General features: G+C 47.3%; 3 protein-coding genes across 3 annotated transcripts; all 3 read right to left on the reverse strand.

The window, feature by feature from the left end:
* Window positions 1-603: 603 nt before the first annotated feature.
* Window positions 604-14590, reverse strand: LOC106570132 (mucin-5AC-like). The gene is made up of 12 exons (XM_045693693.1): window positions 11304-14590; window positions 10150-10586; window positions 9307-9313; window positions 9113-9223; window positions 6599-6703; window positions 5882-6001; window positions 5093-5284; window positions 4796-4924; window positions 4073-4201; window positions 2963-3091; window positions 2705-2839; window positions 604-1180 (listed from the first exon to the last, which is right to left on the reverse strand). Exons 1-12 carry the CDS (start codon window positions 14336-14338, stop codon window positions 604-606), a joined length of 5106 nt encoding a protein of 1701 aa, XP_045549649.1. The 5' UTR covers window positions 14339-14590.
* A 1-nt stretch (window position 14591) lies between these two features.
* Window positions 14592-17234, reverse strand: LOC123726590 (mucin-5AC-like; the record flags this gene model as incomplete). The annotated part of the gene is made up of 1 exon (XM_045693694.1): window positions 14592-17234. A coding segment is annotated over one exon (2643 nt), but the record flags the coding sequence as incomplete, so codon positions are not given.
* Window positions 17235-17672: 438 nt separating this feature from the next.
* LOC123726591 (mucin-2-like) lies at window positions 17673-25598 on the reverse strand (the record flags this gene model as incomplete). Its single annotated transcript, XM_045693695.1, has 5 exons — window positions 17673-17895; window positions 18491-18619; window positions 19217-19345; window positions 19943-20071; window positions 20662-25598. Coding segments are annotated over 5 exons (5547 nt in total), but the record flags the coding sequence as incomplete, so codon positions are not given.
* Window positions 25599-26114: the final 516 nt, after the last annotated feature.

Consider the following 26114-nt stretch of genomic DNA (forward strand, 5'->3'; position numbering starts at 1 on the left):
GTTGTGGTAGGTACTGCAGGTGTAGTGGTTATAGGAGCTACATTTATTGACGTAGGATGTTCAGTTGTTGTAAAAGCTCCTGTTGTTGTTGTAGGTGCTGCTGTTGTGGTTGTTGTAGGAGATGCTGCAGTTGTAGTGATTGTTGAACCCACAGTTGTTGTAGTAAGAGCAGAACTGGTTGTTGTAGGGGCTGTTGTTGTGGTTGTCGTAGGAGCAACATTTATTGTAGTAAGAGCTGTAGTTGTGGGTTTTGTTGTAGTTACTGCTGTTGTAGTATTTGAAAGATCTACAGTTATTGTGGTAGCAGCTACAGGTGTTGTCGTAGGAGGTAGAGTTGTCGTCGTATGTTCAGCAATCGCAGAAACCGTAGGAGCTACAGTTGATGTTGTACGAGCTACATTTATTGTAGTAGGAGCTGTGGTTGCAGTTGTTGCAGGAGCTCCAGTTGTATTGGTTGCAGGACCTACAGTAGTTGTCGTAAGAGCTGCAGTTGACGTTGGACCTGCAGAAGTTGTAGAAGCTGCAGTTGTTGTAGAAGCGGCACTTGTTATAGGAACTGCAGGTGTTGTACTAGCTGCTGTAATTGTGGTTGTTGTTGTAGCTTCAGTTGTAGTTGTCAAAATAGGTGCTACAGTTGTCATATGAGTTACAGTTGTTTTCGTAAGAGCTGTAGTTGTCAAAGGAGCTGCAGTGGTTGTGATAAGGGCAGCTGCTGTGGTTGACATAGAAGCTACAGATGTTGTAGCAGGAGCTGTAGTTATAATTATTGCAGTAGGTACTGCAGGTGTAGTGGTCATAGGAGCTACAGTTGTAGGAACTGCAGGTGCTGTAGTAGGTGCTGTTGTTGTGGCTGTCGTTGGAGCTGAAGTTGCAGTTGTTGTAGCAGCTACTGCAGTTGTTGATCTGGTAATATCTGCAGTTATAGCAGTCATATGAGTGGGTACTGTGGCAGTAGATTCTGTAGTTGTAGTCGTCGTAGCAGCAGCACTTGTTGTAGTTAGATCTGCAGTGGTTGTCGTAGAGGCAGCTGCTGTGGTTGCCGTAGAAGCTACAGTTGTTATAGCAGGAGCTGAAGTTGAGATCGGAGTAGTAAGTAAAGCAGGTGTAGTGGTCGTGGGAGCTACAGTTGTAGGAACTGCAGGTGTTGTAGTAGGTGCAGTTGTTGTGGTTGTCGTAGGAGCTAAAGTTGTAGTTATTTTAGAAGGTGCTGCATTCAATGTTGTGGTAGGTTCTGCAGTCGTTGCAGTCGTACGAGTAGGTTCTGTCGTAGTAGGTTCTGAAGTTGTAGTAGTTGTTGGAGCAGCAGTTGTTGTAGTAAGAGCAGCAGTGGTTGTCGTAGAGACAGCTGCTGTGCTTGACGTAGAAGCTACAGGTGTTGTAGCAGGAGCTGTAGTTGTGATTGTTGTAGTAAGTAAATCGGGTGAAGAATTAGCTGGAGCTACACTTGTAGGAACTGAAGGTGTTGTAGTGGGTGCTGTTATTGTGGTTGTCGTAGGAGCTGAAGTTGTAGTTGTTGTAGAAGGTGCTGCAGTAGTTGCTGTTGTAAGAACAGCAGATATTGTAGTAGGAGCTGCCGTTGCTGTCGTGGTAGGTTCTGCAGTCGTAGCAGTCGTAGGAGTAGGTTCTGTCGTAATAGGTTCTGGAGTTGTAGTGGTCGTTGGAGCAGCAGTTGTTTTAGTTAGAGCTGCAGTGGTTGTCGTAGAGACAGCTGCTGTGGTTGATGTAGAAGCTAGAGTTGTTGTAGCAGGAGCTGTAGTTGTGATTGTTGTAGTAAGTACATCAGGTGTAGTGGTCGCTGGAGCTACAGTTGTAGGAACTGCAGGTGTTGTAGTGGGTGCTGTTGTTGTGGTTGTCGTAGGAGCTGAAGTTGTAGTTGTTGTAGAAGGTGCTGCAGTAGTTGCTGTCGTAAGAACAGCAGATGTTGTAGTAGGAGCTGCCGTTGCTGTCGTGGTAGGTTCTGCAGTCATAGCAGTTGTAGGAGTAGGTTTAGTCGTAATAGGTTCTGGAGTTGTAGCGGTCGTTGGAGCAGCAGTTGTTTTAGTTAGAGCTGCAGTGGTTGTCGTAGAGACAGCTGCTGTGGTTGACGTAGAAGCTACAGCTGTTGTAGCAGGAGCTGTAGTTGTGATTGTTGTAGTAAGTAAAGCAGGTGTAGTGCTCGTGGCAGCTAGAGTTGTAGGAACTACTGGTGTTGTAGTCGGTGCTGTTGTTGTGGTTGTCGTAGGAGCTAAAGTTGAAATGATTTTAGAAGGTGCTGCATTCGCTGCGGTCGTAAGAACAGCAGATGCTGTAGTAGGAGCTGCAGTGGCTGTCGTGGTAGGTTCTGCAGTCGTAGCAGTCGTAGGAGTAGGTTCTGTCGGAGTAGGTTCTGGAGATGTAGTGGTCGTTGGAGCAGCAGTTGTTTTTGTTAGAGCTGCAGTTGTTATCGTAGAGACAGCTGCTGTGGTTGACGTAGAAGCTACAGTTGTTGTAGCAGGAGTTGTAGTTGTGATTGTTGTAGTAAGTACATCAGGTGTAGTGGTTGCTGGAGCTACACTTGCAGTAAGTGCAGGTGTTGTAGTGGGTGCTGTTGTTGTGGTTGTTGTAGGAGCAGAAGTTGTAGTTGTAGTAGAAGGTGCTGCAGTTGTTGCGGTCGTAAGAACAACAATGTTTGTTGTAGGAGCTAAAGTGTTTGTTGAGGTAGGTTCCGCAGTCGTTGCAGTCGTACGAGTAGGTTCTGTCGTAGCAGGTTCTGGAATTGTAGTGGTTGTTGGAGCAGCAGTTGTTGTAGTAAGAGCTGCAGTGGTTGGCGTAGACACAGCTGCTGTGGTTGACGTAGAAGCTAAAGTTGTTGTAGCAGGAGCTGTAGTTATGATTGTTGTAGTAAGTAAATTGGGTGAAGTATTAGCTGGAGCTACAGTTGTAGGAACTGCAGGTGTTGTAGTGGGTGCTGTTGTTGTGGTTGTCGTAGGAGCTGATGTTGTACTTGTTGTAGAAGGTGCTGTAGTAGTTGCTGTCGTAAGAACAGCAGATGTTGTAGTAGGAGCTGCCGTTGCTGTCGTGGTAGGTTCTGCAGTCGTAGCAGTCATAGGAGTAGGTTCTGTCGTAATAGGTTCTGGAGTTGTAGCGGTCGTTGGAGCAGAAGTTGTTTTAGTTAGAGCTGAGGTGGTTGTCGTAGAGACAGCTGCTGTGGTTGACGTAGAAGCTACAGTTGTTGTAGCAGGAGCTGTAGTTATGATTGTTGTAGAAAGTACATCAGGTGTAATGGTCGCTGGAGCTACAGTTGTAGGAACTGCAGGTGTTGTAGTGGGTGCTGTTGTTGTGGTTATTGTAGGAGCTGAAGTTGTAGTTGTTGTAGAAGGTGTTGTAGTTGTTGTAGAAGGTGCTGCAGTTGTTGCGGTTGTAAGAACAACAATGTTTGTTGTAGGAGCTAAAGTGGTTGTTGAGGTAGGTTCCTGAGTCTTTGCAGTCGTACGAGTAGGTTCTGTCATAGCAGGTTCTGGAGTTGTAGTGGTTGTTGGAGCAGCAGTTGTTGTAGTAAGAGCTGCAGTGGTTGGGGTAGAGACAGCTGCTGTGGTTGACGTAGAAGCTACAGTTGTTGTAGCAGGAGCTGTAGTTATGATTGTTGTAAAAAGTAAATCAGGTGTAGTGGTCGCTGGAGCTACAGTTGTAGGAACTGCAGGTGTTGTAGTGGGTGCTGTTGTTGTGGTTATCGTAGGAGCTGAAGTTGGAGTTGTTGTAGAAGGTGCTGCAGTTGTTGCGGTCGTAAGAACAACAATGTTTGTTGTAGGAGGTAAAGTGGTTGTTGAGGTAGGTTCTGCAGTTGTTGCAGTCGTACGAGTAGGTTCTGTCGTAGTAGGTTCTGGAGTTGTAGTGTTTGTTGGAGCAGCAGTTGTTGTAGTCAGAGCAGCAGTGGTTGTCGTAGAGACAGCTGCTGTGCTTGATGTAGAAGCTACAGGTGTTGTAGCAGGAGCTGTAGTTGTGATTGTTGTAGTTAGTAAATCGGGTGAAGTATTAGCTGGAGCTACACTTGTAGGAACTGCAGGTGTTGTAGTGGGTGCTGTTGTTGTGGTTGTCGTAGGAGCTGAAGTTGTACTTGTTGTAGAAGGTGCTGTAGTAGCTGCTGTCGTAAGAACAGCAGATGTTGTAGTAGGAGCTGCCGTTGCTGTCGTGGTAGGTTCTGCAGTCGTAGCAGTCATAGGAGTAGGTTCTGTCGTAATAGTTTCTGGAGTTGTAGCGGTCGTTGGAGCAGAAGTTGTTTTAGTTAGAGCTGAGGTGTTTGTCGTAGAGACAGCTGCTGTGGTTGACGTAGAAGCTACAGTTGTTGTAGCAGGAGCTGTCGTTATGATTGTTGTAGAAAGTACATCAGGTGTAGTGGTCGCTGGAGCTACAGTTGTAGGAACTGCAGGTGTTGTAGTGGGTGCAGTTGTGGTTATTGTAGGAGCTGAAGTTGTAGTTGTTGTAGAAGGTGCTGCAGATGTTGCGGTTGTAAGAACAACAATGTTTGTTGTAGGAGCTAAAGTGGTTGTTGTGGTAGGTTCTGCAGTCGTTGCAGTCGTACGAGTAGGTTCTGTCGTAGTAGGTTCTGGAGTTGTACTGGTTGTTGGAGCAGCAGTTGTTGTAGTAAGAGCTGCAGTGGTTGGCGTAGAGACAGCTGCTGTGGTTGACTCAGAAGCTACAGTTGTTGTAGCAGGAGCTGTAGTTGTGATTGTTGTAGTAAGTACATCAGGTGTACTGGTCACTGGACCTACACTTGTAGGAACTGCAGGTGTTGTAGTGGGGGCTGTTGTTGTGGTTGTCGTAGGAGCTGAAGTTGTACTTGTTGTAGAAGGTGCTGCAGTAGTTGCTGTCGTAAGAACAGCAGATGTTGTAGTAGGAGCTGCCGTTGCTGTCATGGTAGGTTCTGCAGTCGTAGCAGTCATAGGAGTAGGTTCTGTCGTAATAGGGTCTGGAGTTGTAGCGGTCGTTGGAGCAGCAGTTGTTTTAGTTAGAGCTGAGGTGGTTGTCGTAGAGACAGCTGCTGTGGTTGACGTAGAAGCTACAGTTGTTGTAGCAGGAGCTGTAGTGATGATTGTTGTAGTAAGTAAATCGGGTGAAGTATTCGCTGGAGCTACACTTGTAGGAACTGCAGGTGTTGTAGTGGGTGCTGTTGTGGTTGTCGTAGGAGCTAAAGTTGTACTTGTTGTAGAAGGTGCCGTAGTAGTTGCTGTCGTAAGAACAGCAGATGTTGTAGTAGGAGCTGCCGTTGCTGTCGTGGTAGGTTCTGCAGTCGTAGCAGTCATAGGAGTAGGTTCTGTCGTAATAGGTTCTGGAGTTGTAGCGGTCGTTGGAGCAGAAGTTGTTTTAGTTAGAGCTGAGGTGGTTGTCGTAGAGACAGCTGCTGTGGTTGACGTAGAAGCTACAGTTGTTGTAGCAGGAGCTGTCGTTATGATTGTTGTAGAAAGTACATCAGGTGTAGTGGTCGCTGGAGCTACAGTTGTAGGAACTGCAGGTGTTGTAGTGGGTGCTGTTGTTGTGGTTATTGTAGGAGCTGAAGTTGTAGTTGTTGTAGAAGGTGCTGCAGTTGTTGCGGTTGTAAGAACAACAATGTTTGTTGTAGGAGCTAAAGTGGTTGTTGTGGTAGTTTCTGCAGTCGTTGCAGTCATACGAGAAGGTTCTGTCGTAGTAGGTTCTGGAGTTGTACTGGTTGTTGGAGCAGCAGTTGTTGTAGTAAGAGCTGCAGTGGTTGGCGTAGAGACAGCTGCTGTGGTTGACGTAGAAGCTACAGTTGTTGTAGCAGGAGCTGTAGTTATGATTGTTGTAGTAAGTACATCAGGTGTAGTGGTCGCTGGAGCTACAGTTGTAGTAAATGCAGGTGTTGTAGTGGGTGCTGTTGTTGTGGTTGTCGTAGGATCTGAAGTTGTACTTGTTGTAGAAGGTGCTGCAGTAGTTGCTGTCGTAAGAACAGCAGATGTTGTAGTAGGAGCTGCCGTTGCTGTCGTGGTAGGTTCTGCAGTCGTAGGAGTAGGTTCTGTCGTAATAGGTTCTGGAGTTGTAGCGGTCGTTGGAGCAGCAGTTGTTTTAGTTAGAGCTGAGGTGGTTGTCATAGAGACAGCTGCTGCGGTTGACGTAGAAGCTACAGTTGTTGTAGCAGGAGCTGTAGTTATGATTGTTGTAGAAAGTACATCAGGTGTAGTGGTCGCTGGAGCTACAGTTGTAGGAACTGCAGGCGTTGTAGTGGGTGCTGTTGTTGTGGTTGTCGTAGGTGCTGAAGTTGTAGTTGTTGTAGAAGGTGCTGCAGTTGTTGCGGTCGTAAGAACAACAATGTTTGTTGTAGGAGCTAAAGTAATTGTTGAGGTAGGTTCTGCAGTTGTTGCAGTCGTACGAGTAGGTTCTGTCGTAGTAGGTTCTGGAGTTGTAGTGGTTGTTGGAGCAGCAGTTGTTGTAGTCAGAACAGCAGTGGTTGTCGTAGAGACAGCTGCTGTGCTTGATGTAGAAGCTACAGGTGTTGTAGCAGGAGCTGTAGTTGTGATTGTTGTAGTAAGTACATCAGGTGTAGTGGTCGCTGGAGCTACAGTGGTAGGAACTGCAGGTGTTGTAGTGGGTGCTGTTGTTCTGGTTGTCGTAGGAGCTGAAGTTGTACTTGTTGTAGAAGTTGCTGCAGATGTTGTAGTAGGAGCTGCCGTTGCTGTCGTGGTAGGTTCTGCAGTCGTAGCAGTCGTAGGAGTAGGTTCTGTCGTAATAGGTTCTGGAGTTGTAGCGGTCGTTGGAGAAGCAGTTGTTTTAGTTAGAGCTGAGGTGGTTGTCGTAGAGACAGCTGCTGTGGTTGACGTAGAAGCTACAGTTGTTGTAGCAGGAGCTGTAGTTATGATTGTTGTAGAAAGTACATCAGGTGTAGTGGTCGCTGGAGCTACAGTTGTAGGAACTGCAGGTGTTGTAGTGGGTGCTGTTGTTGTGGTTATTGTAGGAGCTGAAGTTGTAGTTGTTGTAGAAGGTGCTGCAGTTGTTGCGGTTGTAAGAACAACAATGTTTGTTGTAGGAGCTAAAGTGGTTGTTGTGGTAGGTTCTGCAGTCGTTGCAGTCGTACGAGTAGGTTCTGTCGTAGTAGGTTCTGGAGTTGAAGTGGTTGTTGGTGCAGCAGTTGTTGTAGTAAGAGCTGCAGTGGTTGGCGTAGAGACAGCTGCTGTGGTTGACGTAGAAGCTACAGTTGTTGTAGCAGGAGCTGTAGTTATGATTGTTGTAGTAAGTACATCAGGTGTAGTGGTCGCTGGAGCTACAGTTGTAGGAACTGCAGGCGTTGTAGTGGGTGCTGTTGTTGTGGTTGTCGTAGGTGCTGAAGTTGTAGTTGTTGTAGAAGGTGCTGCAGTTGTTGCGGTCGTAAGAACAACAATGTTTGTTGTAGGAGCTAAAGTAATTGTTGAGGTAGGTTCTGCAGTTGTTGCAGTCGTACGAGTAGGTTCTGTCGTAGTAGGTTCTGGAGTTGTAGTGGTTGTTGGTGCAGCAGTTGTTGTAGTAAGAGCAGCAGTGGTTGGCGTAGAGACAGCTGCTGTGGTTGACGTAGAAGCTACAGTTGTTGTAGCAGGAGCTGTAGTTGTGATTGTTGTAGTAGGTACATCAGGTGTAGTGGTCGCTGGAGCTACACTTGCAGGAACTGCAGGTGTTGTAGTGGGTGCTGTTGTTGTGGTTGTCGTAGGAGCTGAAGTTGTAGTTGTTGTAGAAGGTGCTGCAGTTGTTGCGGTCGTAAGAACAACAATGTTTGTTGTAGGAGCTAAAGTGGTTGTTGAGGTAGGTTCCGCAGTCTTTGCAGTCGTACGAGTAGGTTCTGTCGTAGCAGGTTCTGGAGTTGTAGTGGTTGTTGGAGCAGCAGTTGTTGTAGTAAGAGCTGCAGTGGTTGGCGTAGAGACAGCTGCTGTGGTTGACGTAGAAGCTACAGTTGTTGTAGCAGGAGCTGTAGTTATGATTGTTGTAGTAAGTACATCAGGTGTAGTGGTCGCTGGAGCTACAGTGGTAGGAACTGCAGGTGTTGTAGTGGGTGCTGTTGTGGTTGTCGTAGGAGCTGAAGTTGTAGTTGTTGTAGAAGGTGCTGCAGTTGTTGCGGTCGTAAGAACAACAATGTTTGTTGTAGGAGCTAAAGTGGTTGTTGAGGTAGGTTCCGCAGTCTTTGCAGTCTTACGAGTAGGTTCTGTCGTAGCAGGTTCTGGAGTTGTAGTGGTTGTTGGAGCAGCAGTTGTTGTAGTAAGAGCTGCAGTGGTTGGCGTAGAGACAGCTGCTGTGGTTGACGTAGAAGCTACAGTTGGTGTAGCAGGAGCTGTAGTTGTGATTGTTGTAGAAAGTACATCAGGTGTAGTGGTCGCTGGAGCTACAGTTGTAGGAACTGCAGGTGTTGTAGTGGGTGCTGTTGTTGTGGTTATTGTAGGAGCTGAAGTTGTAGTTGTTGTAGAAGGTGCTGCAGTTGTTGCGGTTGTAAGAACAACAATGTTTGTTGTAGGAGCTAAAGTGGTTGTTGTGGTAGGTTCTGCAGTCGTTGCAGTCGTACGAGTAGGTTCTGTCGTAGTAGGTTCTGGAGTTGAAGTGGTTGTTGGTGCAGCAGTTGTTGTAGTAAGAGCTGCAGTGGTTGGCGTAGAGACAGCTGCTGTGGTTGACGTAGAAGCTACAGTTGTTGTAGCAGGAGCTGTAGTTATGATTGTTGTAGTAAGTACATCAGGTGTAGTGGTCGCTGGAGCTACAGTTGTAGGAACTGCAGGTGTTGTAGTGGGTGCTGTTGTTGTGGTTGTCGTAGGTGCTGAAGTTGTAGTTGTTGTAGAAGGTGCTGCAGTTGTTGCGGTCGTAAGAACAACAATGTTTGTTGTAGGAGCTAAAGTAGTTGTTGAGGTAGGTTCTGCAGTTGTTGCAGTCGTACGAGTAGGTTCTGTCGTAGTAGGTTCTGGAGTTGTAGTGGTTGTTGGAGCAGCAGTTGTTGTAGTCAGAACAGCAGTGGTTGTCGTAGAGACAGCTGCTGTGCTTGATGTAGAAGCTACAGGTGTTGTAGCAGGAGCTGTAGTTGTGATTGTTGTAGTAAGTACATCAGGTGTAGTGGTCGCTGGAGCTACAGTGGTAGGAACTGCAGGTGTTGTAGTGGGTGCTGTTGTTGTGGTTGTCGTAGGAGCTGAAGTTGTACTTGTTGTAGATGTAGTTGCTCGTGCAGATGTTGTAGTAGGAGCTGCCGTTGCTGTCGTGGTAGGTTCTGCAGTCGTAGCAGTCGTAGGAGTAGGTTCTGTCGTAATAGGTTCTGGAGTTGTAGCGGTCGTTGGAGAAGCAGTTGTTTTAGTTAGAGCTGAGGTGGTTGTCGTAGAGACAGCTGCTGTGGTTGACGTAGAAGCTACAGTTGTTGTAGCAGGAGCTGTAGTTATGATTGTTGTAGAAAGTACATCAGGTGTAGTGGTCGCTGGAGCTACAGTTGTAGGAACTGCAGGTGTTGTAGTGGGTGCTGTTGTTGTGGTTATTGTAGGAGCTGAAGTTGTAGTTGTTGTAGAAGGTGCTGCAGTTGTTGCGGTTGTAAGAACAACAATGTTTGTTGTAGGAGCTAAAGTGGTTGTTGTGGTAGGTTCTGCAGTCGTTGCAGTCGTACGAGTAGGTTCTGTCGTAGTAGGTTCTGGAGTTGTAGTGGTTGTTGGTGCAGCAGTTGTTGTAGTAAGAGCAGCAGTGGTTGGCGTAGAGACAGCTGCTGTGGTTGACGTAGAAGCTACAGTTGTTGTAGCAGGAGCTGTAGTTGTGATTGTTGTAGTAGGTACATCAGGTGTAGTGGTCGCTGGAGCTACACTTGCAGGAACTGCAGGTGTTGTAGTGGGTGCTGTTGTTGTGGTTGTCGTAGGAGCTGAAGTTGTAGTTGTTGTAGAAGGTGCTGCAGTTGTTGCGGTTGTAAGAACAACAATGTTTGTTGTAGGAGCTAAAGTGGTTGTTGTGGTAGGTTCTGCAGTCTTTGCAGTCGTACGAGTAGGTTCTGTCGTAGCAGGTTCTGGAGTTGTAGTGGTTGTTGGAGCAGCAGTTGTTGTAGTAAGAGCTGCAGTGGTTGGCGTAGAGACAGCTGCTGTGGTTGACGTAGAAGCTACAGTTGTTGTAGCAGGAGCTGTAGTTGTTGTAGTAAGTACATCAGGTGTAGTGGTCGCTGGAGCTACAGTGGTAGGAACTGCAGGTGTTGTAGTGGGTGCTGTGTTGTGGTTGTCGTAGGAGCTGAAGTTGTAGTTGTTGTAGAAGGTGCTGCAGTTGTTGCGGTCGTAAGAACAACAATGTTTGTTGTAGGAGCTAAAGTGGTTGTTGAGGTAGGTTCCGCAGTCTTTGCAGTCTTACGAGTAGGTTCTGTCGTAGCAGGTTCTGGAGTTGTAGTGGTTGTTGGAGCAGCAGTTGTTGTAGTAAGAGCTGCAGTGGTTGGCGTAGAGACAGCTGCTGTGGTTGACGTAGAAGCTACAGTTGTTGTAGCAGGAGCTGTAGTTATGATTGTTGTAGTAAGTACATCAGGTGTAGTGGTCGCTGGAGCTACAGTGGTAGGAACTGCAGGTGTTGTAGTGGGTGCTGTTGTTGTGGTTGTCGTAGGAACTGAAGTTGTACTTGTTGTAGAAGGTGCTGCAGTAGTTGCTGTCGTAAGAACAGCAGATGTTGTAGTAGGAGCTGCCGTTGCTGTCGTGGTAGGTTCTGCAGTCGTAGCAGTCGTAGGAGTAGGTTCTGTCGTAATAGGTTCTGGAGATGTAGCGGTCGTTGGAGAAGCAGTTGTTTTAGTTAGAGCTGAGGTGGTTGTCGTAGAGACAGCTGCTGTGGTTGACTTAGAAGCTACAGTTGTTGTAGCTGGAGCTGTAGTTATGATTGTTGTAGAAAGTACATCAGGTGTAGTGGTCGCTGGAGCTACAGTTGTAGGAACTGCAGGTGTTGTAGTGGGTGCTGTTGTTGTGGTTATTGTAGGAGCTGAAGTTGTAGTTGTTGTAGAAGGTGCTGCAGTTGTTGCGGTTGTAAGAACAACAATGTTTGTTGTAGGAGCTAAAGTGGTTGTTGTGGTAGGTTCTGCAGTCGTTGCAGTCGTACGAGTAGGTTCTGTCGTAGTAGGTTCTGGAGTTGTAGTGGTTGTTGGTGCAGCAGTTGTTGTAGTAAGAGCTGCAGTGGTTGGCGTAGAGACAGCTGCTGTGGTTGACGTAGAAGCTACAGTTGTTGTAGCAGGAGCTGTAGTTATGATTGTTGTAGTAAGTACATCAGGTGTAGTGGTCGCTGGAGCTACAGTGGTAGGAACTGCAGGTGTTGTAGTGGGTGCTGTTGTTGTGGTTGTCGTAGGAGCTGAAGTTGTACTTGTTGTAGAAGGTGCTGCAGTAGTTGTGACAGCAGATGTTGTAGTAGGAGCTGCCGTTGCTGTCGTGGTAGGTTCTGCAGTCGTAGCAGTCGTAGGAGTAGGTTCTGTCGTAATAGGTTCTGGAGTTGTAGCGGTCGTTGGAGCAGCAGTTGTTTTAGTTAGAGCTGAGGTGGTTGTCGTAGAGACAGCTGCTGTGGTTGACGTAGAAGCTACAGTTGTTGTAGCAGGAGCTGTAGTTATGATTGTTGTAGAAAGTACATCAGGTGTAGTGGTCGCTGGAGCTACAGTTGTAGGAACTGCAGGTGTTGTAGTGGGTGCTGTTGTTGTGGTTATTGTAGGAGCTGAAGTTGTAGTTGTTGTAGAAGGTGCTGCAGTTGTTGCGGTCGTAAGAACAACAATGTTTGTTGTAGGAGCTAAAGTGGTTGTTGAGGTAGGTTCTGCAGTCGTTGCAGTCGTACGAGTAGGTTCTGTCGTAGTAGGTTCTGGAGTTGAAGTGGTTGTTGGTGCAGCAGTTGTTGTAGTAAGAGCTGCAGTGGTTGGCGTAGAGACAGCTGCTGTGGTTGACGTAGAAGCTACAGTTGTTGTAGCAGGAGCTGTAGTTGTGATTGTTGTAGTAAGTACATCAGGTGTAGTGGTCGCTGGAGCTACACTTGCAGGAACTGCAGGTGTTGTAGTGGGTGCTGTTGTTGTGGTTATTGTAGGAGCTGAAGTTGTAGTTGTTGTAGAAGGTGCTGCAGTTGTTGCGGTTGTAAGAACAACAATGTTTGTTGTAGGAGCTAAAGTGGTTGTTGTGGTAGGTTCTGCAGTCGTTGCAGTCGTACGAGTAGGTTCTGTCGTAGTAGGTTCTGGAGTTGTAGTGGTTGTTGGAGCAGCAGTTGTTGTAGTAAGAGCTGCAGTGGTTGGCGTAGAGACAGCTGCTGTGGTTGACGTAGAAGCTACAGTTGTTGTAGCAGGAGCTGTAGTTATGATTGTTGTAGTAAGTACATCAGGTGTAGTGGTCGCTGGAGCTACAGTGGTAGGAACTGCAGGTGTTGTAGTGGGTGCTGTTGTGGTTGTCGTAGGAGCTGAAGTTGTAGTTGTTGTAGAAGGTGCTGCAGTTGTTGCGGTCGTAAGAACAACAATGTTTGTTGTAGGAGCTAAAGTGGTTGTTGAGGTAGGTTCCGCAGTCTTTGCAGTCTTACGAGTAGGTTCTGTCGTAGCAGGTTCTGGAGTTGTAGTGGTTGTTGGAGCAGCAGTTGTTGTAGTAAGAGCTGCAGTGGTTGGCGTAGAGACAGCTGCTGTGGTTGACGTAGAAGCTACAGTTGTTGTAGCAGGAGCTGTAGTTATGATTGTTGTAGTAAGTACATCAGGTGTAGTGGTCGCTGGAGCTACAGTGGTAGGAACTGCAGGTGTTGTAGTGGGTGCTGTTGTTGTGGTTGTCGTAGGAGCTGAAGTTGTACTTGTTGTAGAAGTTGCTGCAGTAGTTGCTGTCGTAAGAACAGCAGATGTTGTAGTAGGAGCTGCCGTTGCTGTCGTGGTAGGTTCTGCAGTCGTAGCAGTCGTAGGAGTAGGTTCTGTCGTAATAGGTTCTGGAGTTGTAGCGGTCGTTGGAGAAGCAGTTGTTTTAGTTAGAGCTGAGGTGGTTGTCGTAGAGACAGCTGCTGTGGTTGACTTAGAAGCTACAGTTGTTGTAGCAGGAGCTGTAGTTATGATTGTTGTAGAAAGTACATCAGGTGTAGTGGTCGCTGGAGCTACAGTTGTAGGAACTGCAGGTGTTGTAGTGGGTGCTGTTGTTGTGGTTATTGTAGGAGCTGAAGTTGTAGTTGTTGTAGAAGGTGCTGCAGTTGTTGCGGTTGTAAGAACAACAATGTTTGTTGTAGGAGCTAAAGTGGTTGTTGTGGTAGGTTCTGCAGTCGTTGCAGTCGTACGAGTAGGTTCTGTCGTAGTAGGTTCTGGAGTTGTAGTGGTTGTTGGTGCAGCAGTTGTTGTAGTAAGAGCTGCAGTGGTTGGCGTAGAGACAGCTGCTGTGGTTGACGTAGAAGCTACAGTTGTTGTAGCAGGAGCTGTAGTTATGATTGTTGTAGTAAGTACATCAGGTGTAGTGGTCGCTGGAGCTACAGTGGTAGGAACTGCAGGTGTTGTAGTGGGTGCTGTTGTTGTGGTTGTCGTAGGAGCTGAAGTTGTACTTGCTGTAGAAGGTGCTGCAGTAGTTTCTGTCGTAAGAACAGCAGATGTTGTAGTAGGAGCTGCCGTTGCTGTCGTGGTAGGTTCTGCAGTCGTAGGAGTAGGTTCTGTCGTAATAGGTTCTGGAGTTGTAGCGGTCGTTGGAGCAGCAGTTGTTTTAGTTAGAGCTGAGGTGGTTGTCATAGAGACAGCTGCTGTGGTTGACGTAGAAGCTACAGTTGTTGTAGCAGGAGCTGTAGTTATGATTGTTGTAGAAAGTACATCAGGTGTAGTGGTAGCTGGAGCTACAGTTGTAGGAACTGCAGGCGTTGTAGTGGGTGCTGTTGTTGTGGTTGTCGTAGGTGCTGAAGTTGTGGTTGTTGTAGAAGGTGCTGCAGTTGTTGCGGTCGTAAGAACAACAATGTTTGTTGTAGGAGCTAAAGTAGTTGTTGAGGTAGGTTCTGCAGTTGTTGCAGTCGTACGAGTAGGTTCTGTCGTAGTAGGTTCTGGAGTTGTAGTGGTTGTTGGAGCAGCAGTTGTTGTAGTCAGAACAGCAGTGGTTGTCGTAGAGACAGCTGCTGTGCTTGATGTAGAAGCTACAGGTGTTGTAGCAGGAGCTGTAGTTGTGATTGTTGTAGTAAGTACATCAGGTGTAGTGGTCGCTGGAGCTACAGTGGTAGGAACTGCAGGTGTTGTAGTGGGTGCTGTTGTTGTGGTTGTCGTAGGAGCTGAAGTTGTACTTGTTGTAGAAGTTGCTGCAGTAGTTGCTGTCGTAAGAACAGCAGATGTTGTAGTAGGAGCTGCCGTTGCTGTCGTGGTAGGTTCTGCAGTCGTAGCAGTCGTAGGAGTAGGTTCTGTCGTAATAGGTTCTGGAGTTGTAGCGGTCGTTGGAGAAGCAGTTGTTTTAGTTAGAGCTGAGGTGGTTGTCATAGAGACAGCTGCTGTGGTTGACGTAGAAGCTACAGTTGTTGTAGCAGGAGCTGTCGTTATGATTGTTGTAGAAAGTATATCAGGTGTAGTGGTCGCTGGAGCTACAGTTGTAGGAACTGCAGGTGTTGTAGTGGGTGCAGTTGTGGTTATTGTAGGAGCTGAAGTTGTAGTTGTTGTAGAAGGTGCTGCAGATGTTGCGGTTGTAAGAACAACAATGTTTGTTGTAGGAGCTAAAGTGGTTGTTGTGGTAGGTTCCGCAGTCGTTGCAGTCGCATGCAGTAGGTTCTGTCGTAGTAGGTTCTGGAGTTGTAGTGGTTGTTGGAGCAGCAGTTGTTGTAGTAAGAGCTGCAGTGGTTGGCATAGAGACAGCTGCTGTGGTTGACTCAGAAGCTACAGTTGTTGTAGCAGGAGCTGTAGTTGTGATTGTTGTAGTAAGTATATCAGGTGTACTGGTCACTGGAGCTACACTTGTAGGAACTGCAGGTGTTGTAGTGGGGGCTGTTGTTGTGGTTGTCGTAGGAGCTGAAGTTGTACTTGTTGTAGAAGGTGCTGCAGTAGTTGCTGTCGTAAGAACAGCAGATGTTGTAGTAGGAGCTGCCGTTGCTGTCGTGGTAGGTTCTGCAGTCGTAGCAGTCATAGGAGTAGGTTCTGTCGTAATAGGGTCTGGAGTTGTAGCGGTCGTTGGAGCAGCAGTTGTTTTAGTTAGAGCTGAGGTGGTTGTCGTAGAGACAGCTGATGTGGTTGACGTAGAAGCTACAGTTGTTGTAGCAGGAGCTGTCGTTATGATTGTTGTAGAAAGTACATCAGGTGTAGTGGTCGCTGGAGCTACAGTTGTAGGAACTGCAGGTGTTGTAGTGGGTGCTGTTGTTGTCGTTATTGTAGGAGCTGAAGTTGTAGTTGTTGTAGAAGGTGCTGCAGTTGTTGCGGTTGTAAGAACAACAATGTTTGTTGTAGGAGCTAAAGTGGTTGTTGTGGTAGTTTCTGCAGTCGTTGCAGTCATACGAGAAGGTTCTGTCGTAGTAGGTTCTGGAGTTGTACTGGTTGTTGGAGCAGCAGTTGTTGTAGTAAGAGCTGCAGTGGTTGGCGTAGAGACAGCTGCTGTGGTTGACGTAGAAGCTACAGTTGTTGTAGCAGGAGCTGTAGTTATGATTGTTGTAGTAAGTACATCAGGTGTAGTGGTCGCTGGAGCTACAGTTGTAGGAACTGCAGGTGTTGTAGTGGGTGCTGTTGTTGTGGTTGTCGTAGGAGCTGAAGTTGTACTTGTTGTAGAAGGTGCTGCAGTAGTTGCTGTCGTAAGAACAGCAGATGTTGTAGTAGGAGCTGCCGTTGCTGTCGTGGTAGGTTCTGCAGTTGTAGGAGTAGTTTCTGTCGTAATAGGTTCTGGAGTTGTAGCGGTCGTTGGAGCAGCAGTTGTTTTAGTTAGAGCTGAGGTGGTTGTCATAGAGACCGCTGCTGTGGTTGACGTAGAAGCTACAGTTGTTGTAGCAGGAGCTGTAGTTATGATTGTTGTAGAAAGTACATTAGGTGTAGTGGTCGCTGGAGCTACAGTTGTAGGAACTGCAGGCGTTGTAGTGGGTGCTGTTGTTGTGGTTGTCGTAGGAGCTGAAGTTGTAGTTGTTGTAGAAGGTGCTGCAGTTGTTGCGGTCGTAAGAACAACAATGTTTGTTGTAGGAGCTAAAGTGGTTGTTGTGGTAGGTTCTGCAGTCGTTGCAGTCGTACGAGTAGGTTCTGTCGTAGTAGGTTCTGGAGTTGTAGTGGTTGTTGGAGCAGCAGTTGTTGTAGTAAGAGCAGCAGTGGTTGGCGTAGAGACAGCTGCTGTGGTTGATGTAGAAGCTACAGGTGTTGTAGCAGGAGCTGTAGTTGTGATTGTTGTAGTAAGTACATCAGGTGTAGTGGTCGCTGGAGCTACAGTGGTAGGAACTGCAGGTGTTGTAGTGGGTGCTGTTGTTGTGGTTGTCGTAGGAGCTGAAGTTGTACTTGTTGTAGAAGGTGCTGCAGTAGTTGCTGTCGTAAGAACAGCAGATGTTGTAGTAGGAGCTGCCGTTGCTGTCGTGGTAGGTTCTGCAGTCGTAGCAGTCGTAGGAGTAGGTTCTGTCGTAATAGGTTCTGGAGTTGTAGCGGTCGTTGGAGAAGCAGTTGTTTTAGTTAGAGCTGAGGTGGTTGTCGTAGAGACAGCTGCTGTGGTTGACGTAGAAGCTACAGTTGTTGTAGCAGGAGCTGTAGTTATGATTGTTGTAGAAAGTACATCAGGTGTAGTGGTCGCTGGAGCTACAGTTGTAGGAACTGCAGGTGTTGTAGTGGGTGCTGTTGTTGTGGTTATTGTAGGAGCTGAAGTTGTAGTTGTTGTAGAAGGTGCTGCAGTTGTTGCGGTTGTAAGAACAACAATGTTTGTTGTAGGAGCTAAAGTGGTTGTTGAGGTAGGTTCCGCAGTCTTTGCAGTCGTACGAGTAGGTTCTGTCGTAGCAGGTTCTGGAGTTGTAGTGGTTGTTGGAGCAGCAGTTGTTGTAGTAAGAGCTGCAGTGGTTGGCGTAGAGACAGCTGCTGTGGTTGACGTAGAAGCTACAGTTGTTGTAGCAGGAGCTGTAGTTATGATTGTTGTAGTAAGTACATCAGGTGTAGTGGTCGCTGGAGCTACAGTTGTAGGAACTGCAGGTGTTGTAGTGGGTGCTGTGTTGTGGTTATTGTAGGAGCTGAAGTTGTAGTTGTTGTAGAAGGTGCTGCAGATGTTGCGGTTGTAAGAACAACAATGTTTGTTGTAGGAGCTAAAGTGGTTGTTGTGGTAGGTTCTGCAGTCGTTGCAGTCGTACGAGTAGGTTCTGTCGTAGTAGGTTCTGGAGTTGTACTGGTTGTTGGAGCAGCAGTTGTTGTAGTAAGAGCTGCAGTGGTTGGCATAGAGACAGCTGCTGTGGTTGACTCAGAAGCTACAGTTGTTGTAGCAGGAGCTGTAGTTGTGATTGTTGTAGTAAGTACATCAGGTGTAGTGGTCGCTGGAGCTACACTTGTAGGAACTGCAGGTGTTGTAGTGGGTGCTGTTGTTGTGGTTGTCGTAGGAGCTGAAGTTGTACTTGTTGTAGAAGTTGCTGCAGTAGTTGCTGTCGTAAGAACAGCAGATGTTGTAGTAGGAGCTGCCGTTGCTGTCGTGGTAGGTTCTGCAGTCGTAGCAGTCGTAGGAGTAGGTTCTGTCGTAATAGGTTCTGGAGTTGTAGCGGTCGTTGGAGAAGCAGTTGTTTTAGTTAGAGCTGAGGTGGTTGTCGTAGAGACAGCTGCTGTGGTTGACGTAGAAGCTACAGTTGTTGTAGCAGGAGCTGTAGTTATGATTGTTGTAGAAAGTACATCAGGTGTAGTGGTCGCTGGAGCTACAGTTGTAGGAACTGCAGGTGTTGTAGTGGGTGCTGTTGTTGTGGTTATTGTAGGAGCTGAAGTTGTAGTTGTTGTAGAAGGTGCTGCAGTTGTTGCGGTCGTAAGAACAACAATGTTTGTTGTAGGAGCTAAAGTGGTTGTTGAGGTAGGTTCCGCAGTCTTTGCAGTCGTACGAGTAGGTTCTGTCGTAGCAGGTTCTGGAGTTGTAGTGGTTGTTGGAGCAGCAGTTGTTGTAGTAAGAGCTGCAGTGGTTGGCGTAGAGACAGCTGCTGTGGTTGACGTAGAAGCTACAGTTGTTGTAGCAGGAGCTGTAGTTATGATTGTTGTAGTAAGTACATCAGGTGTAGTGGTCGCTGGAGCTACAGTTGTAGGAACTGCAGGTGTTGTAGTGGGTGCTTGTTGTGGTTGTTGTAGGAGCTGAAGTTGTAGTTGTTGTAGAAGGTGCTGCAGTTGTTGCGGTCGTAAGAACAACAATGTTTGTTGTAGGAGCTAAAGTGGTTGTTGAGGTAGGTTCCGCAGTCGTTGCAGTCTTACGAGTAGGTTCTGTCGTAGCAGGTTCTGGAGTTGTAGTGGTTGTTGGAGCAGCAGTTGTTGTAGTAAGAGCTGCAGTGGTTGGCGTAGAGACAGCTGCTGTGGTTGACGTAGAAGCTACAGTTGTTGTAGCAGGAGCTGTAGTTATGATTGTTGTAGTAAGTACATCAGGTGTAGTGGTCGCTGGAGCTACAGTGGTAGGAACTGCAGGTGTTGTAGTGGGTGCTGTTGTTGTGGTTGTCGTAGGAACTGAAGTTGTACTTGTTGTAGAAGGTGCTGCAGTAGTTGCTGTCGTAAGAACAGCAGATGTTGTAGTAGGAGCTGACGTTGCAGTCGTGGTAGGTTCTGCAGTCGTAGCAGTCGTAGGAGTAGGTTCTGTCGTAATAGGTTCTGGAGTTGTAGTGGTCGTTGGAGAAGCAGTTGTTTTAGTTAGAGCTGAGGTGGTTGTCGTTGAGACAGCTGCTGTGGTTGACGTAGAAGCTACAGTTGTTGTAGCTGGAGCTGTAGTTATGATTGTTGTAGAAAGTACATCAGGTGTAGTGGTCGCTGGAGCTACAGTTGTAGGAACTGCAGGTGTTGTAGTGGGTGCTGTTGTTGTGGTTATTGTAGGAGCTGAAGTTGTAGTTGTTGTAGAAGGTGCTGCAGTTGTTGCGGTTGTAAGAACAACAATGTTTGTTGTAGGAGCTAAAGTGGTTGTTGTGGTAGGTTCTGGAGTCGTTGCAGTCGTACGAGTAGGTTCTGTCGTAGTAGGTTCTGGAGTTGTAGTGGTTGTTGGAGCAGCAGTTGTTGTAGTAAGAGCTGCAGTGGTTGGCGTAGAGACAGCTGCTGTGGTTGACGTAGAAGCTACAGTTGTTGTAGCAGGAGCTGTAGTTATGATTGTTGTAGTAAGTACATCAGGTGTAGTGGTCGCTGGAGCTACAGTTGTAGGAACTGCAGGTGTTGTAGTGGGTGCTGTTGTTGTGGTTGTCGTAGGAGCTGAAGTTGTACTTGTTGTAGAAGGTGCTGCAGTAGTTGCTGTCGTAAGAACAGCAGATGTTGTAGTAGGAGCTGCCGTTGCTGTCGTGGTAGGTTCTGCAGTCGTAGCAGTCGTAGGAGTAGGTTCTGTCGTAATAGGTTCTGGAGTTGTAGCGGTCGTTGGAGCAGCAGTTGTTTTAGTTAGAGCTGAGGTGGTTGTCGTAGAGACAGCTGCTGTGGTTGACGTAGAAGCTACAGTTGTTGTAGCAGGAGCTGTAGTTATGATTGTTGTAGAAAGTACATCAGGTGTAGTGGTCGCTGGAGCTACAGTTGTAGGAACTGCAGGTGTTGTAGTGGGTGCTGTTGTTGTGGTTATTGTAGGAGCTGAAGTTGTAGTTGTTGTAGAAGGTGCTGCAGTTGTTGCGGTTGTAAGAACAACAATGTTTGTTGTAGGAGCTAAAGTGGTTGTTGTGGTAGGTTCTGCAGTCGTTGCAGTCGTACGAGTAGGTTCTGTCGTAGTAGGTTCTGGAGTTGTAGTGGTTGTTGGTGCAGCAGTTGTTGTAGTAAGAGCTGCAGTGGTTGGCGTAGAGACAGCTGCTGTGGTTGACGTAGAAGCTACAGTTGTTGTAGCAGGAGCTGTAGTTATGATTGTTGTAGTAAGTACATCAGGTGTAGTGGTCGCTGGAGCTACACTTGCAGGAACTGCAGGTGTTGTAGTGGGTGCTGTTGTTGTGGTTGTCGTAGGAGCTGAAGTTGTACTTGTTGTAGAAGGTGCTGCAGTAGTTGCTGTCGTAAGAACAGCAGATGTTGTAGTAGGAGCTGCCGTTGCTGTCGTGGTAGGTTCTGCAGTCGTAGTAGTCGTAGGAGTAGGTTCTGTCGTAATAGGTTCTGGAGTTGTAGCGGTCGTTGGAGCAGCAGTTGTTTTAGTTAGAGCTGAGGTGGTTGTCGTAGAGACAGCTGCTGTGGTTGACGTAGAAGCTACAGTTGTTGTAGCAGGAGCTGTAGTTATGATTGTTGTAGAAAGTACATCAGGTGTAGTGGTCGCTGGAGCTACAGTTGTAGGAACTGCAGGTGTTGTAGTGGGTGCTGTTGTTGTGGTTATTGTAGGAGCTGAAGTTGTAGTTGTTGTAGAAGGTGCTGCAGTTGTTGCGGTTGTAAGAACAACAATGTTTGTTGTAGGAGCTAAAGTGGTTGTTGTGGTAGGTTCTGCAGTCGTTGCAGTCGTACGAGTAGGTTCTGTCGTAGTAGGTTCTGGAGTTGTAGTGGTTGTTGGTGCAGCAGTTGTTGTAGTAAGAGCTGCAGTGGTTGGCGTAGAGACAGCTGCTGTGGTTGACGTAGAAGCTACAGTTGTTGTAGCAGGAGCTGTAGTTGTGATTGTTGTAGTAAGTACATCAGGTGTAGTGGTCGCTGGAGCTACACTTGCAGGAACTGCAGGTGTTGTAGTGGGTGCTGTTGTTGTGGTTGTTGTAGGAGCTGAAGTTGTAGTTGTTGTAGAAGGTGCAGCAGTTGTTGCGGTTGTAAGAACAGCAATGTTTGTTGTAGGAGCTAAAGTGGTTGTTGTGGTAGGTTCTGCAGTCGTTGCAGTCGTACGAGTAGGTTCTGTCGTAGTAGGTTCTGGAGTTGTAGTGGTTGTTGGTGCAGCAGTTGTTGTAGTAAGAGCTGCAGTGGTTGGCGTAGAGACAGCTGCTGTGGTTGACGTAGAAGCTACAGTTGTTGTAGCAGGAGCTGTAGTTGTGATTGTTGTAGTAAGTACATCAGGTGTAGTGGTCGCTGGAGCTACAGTGGTAGGAACTGCAGGTGTTGTAGTGGGTGCTGTTGTGGTTGTCGTAGGAGCTGAAGTTGTAGTTGTTGTAGAAGGTGCTGCAGTTGTTGCGGTCGTAAGAACAACAATGTTTGTTGTAGGAGCTAAAGTAGTTGTTGAGGTAGGTTCTGCAGTTGTTGCAGTCGTACGAGTAGGTTCTGTCGTAGTAGGTTCTGGAGTTGTAGTGGTTGTTGGAGCAGCAGTTGTTGTAGTCAGAACAGCAGTGGTTGTCGTAGAGACAGCTGCTGTGCTTGATGTAGAAGCTACAGGTGTTGTAGCAGGAGCTGTAGTTGTGATTGTTGTAGTAAGTACATCAGGTGTAGTGGTCGCTGGAGCTACAGTGGTAGGAACTGCAGGTGTTGTAGTGGGTGCTGTTGTTGTGGTTGTCGTAGGAGCTGAAGTTGTACTTGTTGTAGAAGTTGCTGCAGTAGTTGCTGTCGTAAGAACAGCAGATGTTGTAGTAGGAGCTGCCGTTGCTGTCGTGGTAGGTTCTGCAGTCGTAGCAGTCGTAGGAGTAGGTTCTGTCGTAACAGGTTCTGTAGTTGTAGCGGTCGTTGGAGAAGCAGTTGTTTTAGTTAGAGCTGAGGTGGTTGTCGTAGAGACAGCTGCTGTGGTTGACGTAGAAGCTACAGTTGTTGTAGCAGGAGCTGTAGTTATGATTGTTGTAGAAAGTACATCAGGTGTAGTGGTCGCTGGAGCTACACTTGCAGGAACTGCAGGTGTTGTAGTGGGTGCTGTTGTTGTGGTTGTCGTAGGAGCTGAAGTTGTAGTTGTTGTAGAAGGTGCAGCAGTTGTTGCGGTCGTAAGAACAACAATGTTTGTTGTAGGAGCTAAAGTGGTTGTTGAGGTAGGTTCCGCAGTCTTTGCAGTCGTACGAGTAGGTTCTGTCGTAGCAGGATCTGGAGTTGTAGTGGTTGTTGGAGCAGCAGTTGTTGTAGTAAGAGCTGCAGTGGTTGGCGTAGAGACAGCTGCTGTGGTTGACGTAGAAGCTACAGTTGTTGTAGCAGGAGCTGTAGTTATGATTGTTGTAGTAAGTACATCAGGTGTAGTGGTCGCTGGAGCTACAGTGGTAGGAACTGCAGGTGTTGTAGTGGTTGTCGTAGGAGCTGAAGTTGTAGTTGTTGTAGAAGGTGCTGCAGTTGTTGCGGTCGTAAGAACAACAATGTTTGTTGTAGGAGCTAAAGTGGTTGTTGAGGTAGGTTCCGCAGTCTTTGCAGTCTTACGAGTAGGTTCTGTCGTAGCAGGTTCTGGAGTTGTAGTGGTTGTTGGAGCAGCAGTTGTTGTAGTAAGAGCTGCAGTGGTTGGCGTAGAGACAGCTGCTGTGGTTGACGTAGAAGCTACAGTTGTTGTAGCAGGAGCTGTAGTTATGATTGTTGTAGTAAGTACATCAGGTGTAGTGGTCGCTGGAGCTACAGTTGTAGTAACTGCAGGTGTTGTAGTGGGTGCTGTTGTTGTGGTTGTCGTAGGAACTGAAGTTGTACTTGTTGTAGAAGGTGCTGCAGTAGTTGCTGTCGTAAGAACAGCAGATGTTGTAGTAGGAGCTGACGTTGCTGTCGTGGTAGGTTCTGCAGTCGTAGCAGTCGTAGGAGTAGGTTCTGTCGTAATAGGTTCTGGAGTTGTAGCGGTCGTTGGAGAAGCAGTTGTTTTAGTTAGAGCTGAGGTGGTTGTCGTTGAGACAGCTGCTGTGGTTGACGTAGAAGCTACAGTTGTTGTAGCAGGAGCTGTAGTTATGATTGTTGTAGTAAGTACATCAGGTGTAGTGGTCGCTGGAGCTACAGTTGTAGTAACTGCAGGTGTTGTAGTGGGTGCTGTTGTTGTGGTTGTCGTAGGAGCTGAAGTTGTACTTGTTGTAGAAGGTGCTGCAGTAGTTGCTGTCGTAAGAACAGCAGATGTTGTAGTAGGAGCTGCCGTTGCTGTCGTGGTAGGTTCTGCAGTCGTAGTAGTCGTAGGAGTAGGTTCTGTCGTAATAGGTTCTGGAGTTGTAGCGGTCGTTGGAGCAGCAGTTGTTTTAGTTAGAGCTGAGGTGGTTGTCGTAGAGACAGCTGCTGTGGTTGACGTAGAAGCTACAGTTGTTGTAGCTGGAGCTGTAGTTATGATTGTTGTAGAAAGTACATCAGGTGTAGTGGTCGCTGGAGCTACAGTTGTAGGAACTGCAGGTGTTGTAGTGGGTGCTGTTGTTGTGGTTATTGTAGGAGCTGAAGTTGTAGTTGTTGTAGAAGGTGCTGCAGTTGTTGCGGTTGTAAGAACAACAATGTTTATTGTAGGAGCTAAAGTGGTTGTTGTGGTAGTTTCTGCAGTCGTCTCAGTCATACGAGAAGGTTCTGTCGTAGTAGGTTCTGGAGTTGTAGTGGTTGTTGGAGCAGCAGTTGTTGTAGTAAGAGCTGCAGTGGTTGGCGTAGAGACAGCTGCTGTGGTTGACGTAGAAGCTACAGTTGTTGTAGCAGGAGCTGTAGTTATGATTGTTGTAGTAAGTACATCAGGTGTAGTGGTCGCTGGAGCTACAGTTGTAGTAACTGCAGGTGTTGTAGTGGGTGCTGTTGTTGTGGTTGTCGTAGGAGCTGAAGTTGTACTTGTTGTAGAAGGTGCTGCAGTAGTTGCTGTCGTAAGAACAGCAGATGTTGTAGTAGGAGCTGCCGTTGCTGTCGTGGTAGGTTCTGCAGTCGTAGTAGTCGTAGGAGTAGGTTCTGTCGTAATAGGTTCTGGAGTTGTAGCGGTCGTTGGAGCAGCAGTTGTTTTAGTTAGAGCTGAGGTGGTTGTCGTAGAGACAGCTGCTGTGGTTGACGTAGAAGCTACAGTTGTTGTAGCAGGAGCTGTAGTTATGATTGTTGTAGAAAGTACATCAGGTGTAGTGGTCGCTGGAGCTACAGTTGTAGGAACTGCAGGTGTTGTAGTGGGTGCTGTTGTTGTGGTTATTGTAGGAGCTGAAGTTGTAGTTGTTGTAGAAGGTGCTGCAGTTGTTGCTGTCGTAAGAACAGCAGATGTTGTAGTAGGAGCTGCCGTTGCTGTCGTGGTAGGTTCTGCAGTCGTAGTAGTCGTAGGAGTAGGTTCTGTCGTAATAGGTTCTGGAGTTGTAGCGGTCGTTGGAGCAGCAGTTGTTTTAGTTAGAGCTGAGGTGGTTGTCGTAGAGACAGCTGCTGTGGTTGACGTAGAAGCTACAGTTGTTGTAGCAGGAGCTGTAGTTATGATTGTTGTAGAAAGTACATCAGGTGTAGTGGTCGCTGGAGCTACAGTTGTAGGAACTGCAGGTGTTGTAGTGGGTGCTGTTGTTGTGGTTATTGTAGGAGCTGAAGTTGTAGTTGTTGTAGAAGGTGCTGCAGTTGTTGCGGTTGTAAGAACAACAATGTTTGTTGTAGGAGCTAAAGTGGTTGTTGTGGTAGGTTCTGCAGTCGTTGCAGTCGTACGAGTAGGTTCTGTCGTAGTAGGTTCTGGAGTTGTAGTGGTTGTTGGTGCAGCAGTTGTTGTAGTAAGAGCTGCAGTGGTTGGCGTAGAGACAGCTGCTGTGGTTGACGTAGAAGCTACAGTTGTTGTAGCAGGAGCTGTAGTTGTGATTGTTGTAGTAAGTACATCAGGTGTAGTGGTCGCTGGAGCTACACTTGCAGGAACTGCAGGTGTTGTAGTGGGTGCTGTTGTTGTGGTTATTGTAGGAGCTGAAGTTGTAGTTGTTGTAGAAGGTGCAGCAGTTGTTGCGGTTGTAAGAACAACAATGTTTGTTGTAGGAGCTAAAGTGGTTGTTGTGGTAGGTTCTGCAGTCGTTGCAGTCGTACGAGTAGGTTCTGTCGTAGTAGGTTCTGGAGTTGTAGTGGTTGTTGGAGCAGCAGTTGTTGTAGTAAGAGCTGCAGTGGTTGGCGTAGAGACAGCTGCTGTGGTTGACGTAGAAGCTACAGTTGTTGTAGCAGGAGCTGTAGTTGTGATTGTTGTAGTAAGTACATCAGGTGTAGTGGTCGCTGGAGCTACACTTGCAGGAACTGCAGGTGTTGTAGTGGGTGCTGTTGTTGTGGTTGTCGTAGGAGCTGAAGTTGTAGTTGTTGTAGAAGGTGCTGCAGTTGTTGCGGTCGTAAGAACAACAATGTTTGTTGTAGGAGCTAAAGTGGTTGTTGAGGTAGGTTCCGCAGTCTTTGCAGTCGTACGAGTAGGTTCTGTCGTAGCAGGTTCTGGAGTTGTAGTGGTTGTTGGAGCAGCAGTTGTTGTAGTAAGAGCTGCAGTGGTTGGCGTAGAGACAGCTGCTGTGGTTGACGTAGAAGCTACAGTTGTTGTAGCAGGAGATGTAGTTATGATTGTTGTAGTAAGTACATCAGGTGTAGTGGTCGCTGGAGCTACAGTGGTAGGAACTGCAGGTGTTGTAGTGGGTGCTGTTGTGGTTGTCGTAGGAGCTGAAGTTGTAGTTGTTGTAGAAGGTGCTGCAGTTGTTGCGGTCGTAAGAACAACAATGTTTGTTGTAGGAGCTAAAGTAGTTGTTGAGGTAGGTTCTGCAGTTGTTGCAGTCGTACGAGTAGGTTCTGTCGTAGTAGGTTCTGGAGTTGTAGTGGTTGTTGGAGCAGCAGTTGTTGTAGTCAGAACAGCAGTGGTTGTCGTAGAGACAGCTGCTGTGGTTGACGTAGAAGCTACAGGTGTTGTAGCAGGAGCTGTAGTTGTGATTGTTGTAGTAAGTACATCAGGTGTAGTGGTCGCTGGAGCTACAGTGGTAGGAACTGCAGGTGTTGTAGTGGGTGCTGTTGTGGTTGTCGTAGGAGCTGAAGTTGTAGTTGTTGTAGAAGGTGCTGCAGTTGTTGCGGTCGTAAGAACAACAATGTTTGTTGTAGGAGCTAAAGTAGTTGTTGAGGTAGGTTCTACATTTGTTGCAGTCGTACGAGTCGGTTGTGTCGTAGTAGGTTCTGGAGTTGCAGTGGTTGTTGGTGCAGCAGTTGTTGTAGTAAGAGCAGCAGTGGTTGGGCGTAGAGACAGCTGCTGTGGTTGACGTAGAAGCTACAGTTGTTGTAGCAGGAGCTGTAGTTGTGGTTGTTGTAGTAAGTACATCAGCTGTAGTGGTCGCTGGAGCTACAGTGGTAGGAACTGCAGGTGTTGTAGTGGGTGCTGTTGTTGTGGTTGTCGTAGGAGCTGAAGTTGTACTTGTTGTAGAAGTTGCTGCAGTAG

This window comes from Salmo salar, chromosome ssa14 (assembly GCF_905237065.1).
Source record: "Salmo salar chromosome ssa14, Ssal_v3.1, whole genome shotgun sequence".
NCBI classification, from domain to species: Eukaryota; Metazoa; Chordata; class Actinopteri; order Salmoniformes; family Salmonidae; genus Salmo; species Salmo salar.

Bases quoted from the DNA above. Each gene is read 5' to 3' on its own strand.
- LOC106570132 (XM_045693693.1), bottom strand. From the start codon at position 14,338: ATGACAACCACCTCAGCTCTAACTAAAACAACTGCTTCTCCAACGACC. The intron at 4,925-5,092 runs GTGTAGCTCCAG...CTACAACTCCAG, and splicing joins AACACCTGCAGTTCCTACAA to ACCCTATTACGACAGAACCT. The intron at 3,092-4,072 runs GTACAACTTCAG...CTACAACTCCAG, and splicing joins TACAGCACCTTCTACAACAA to AACCTATTACGACAGAACCT.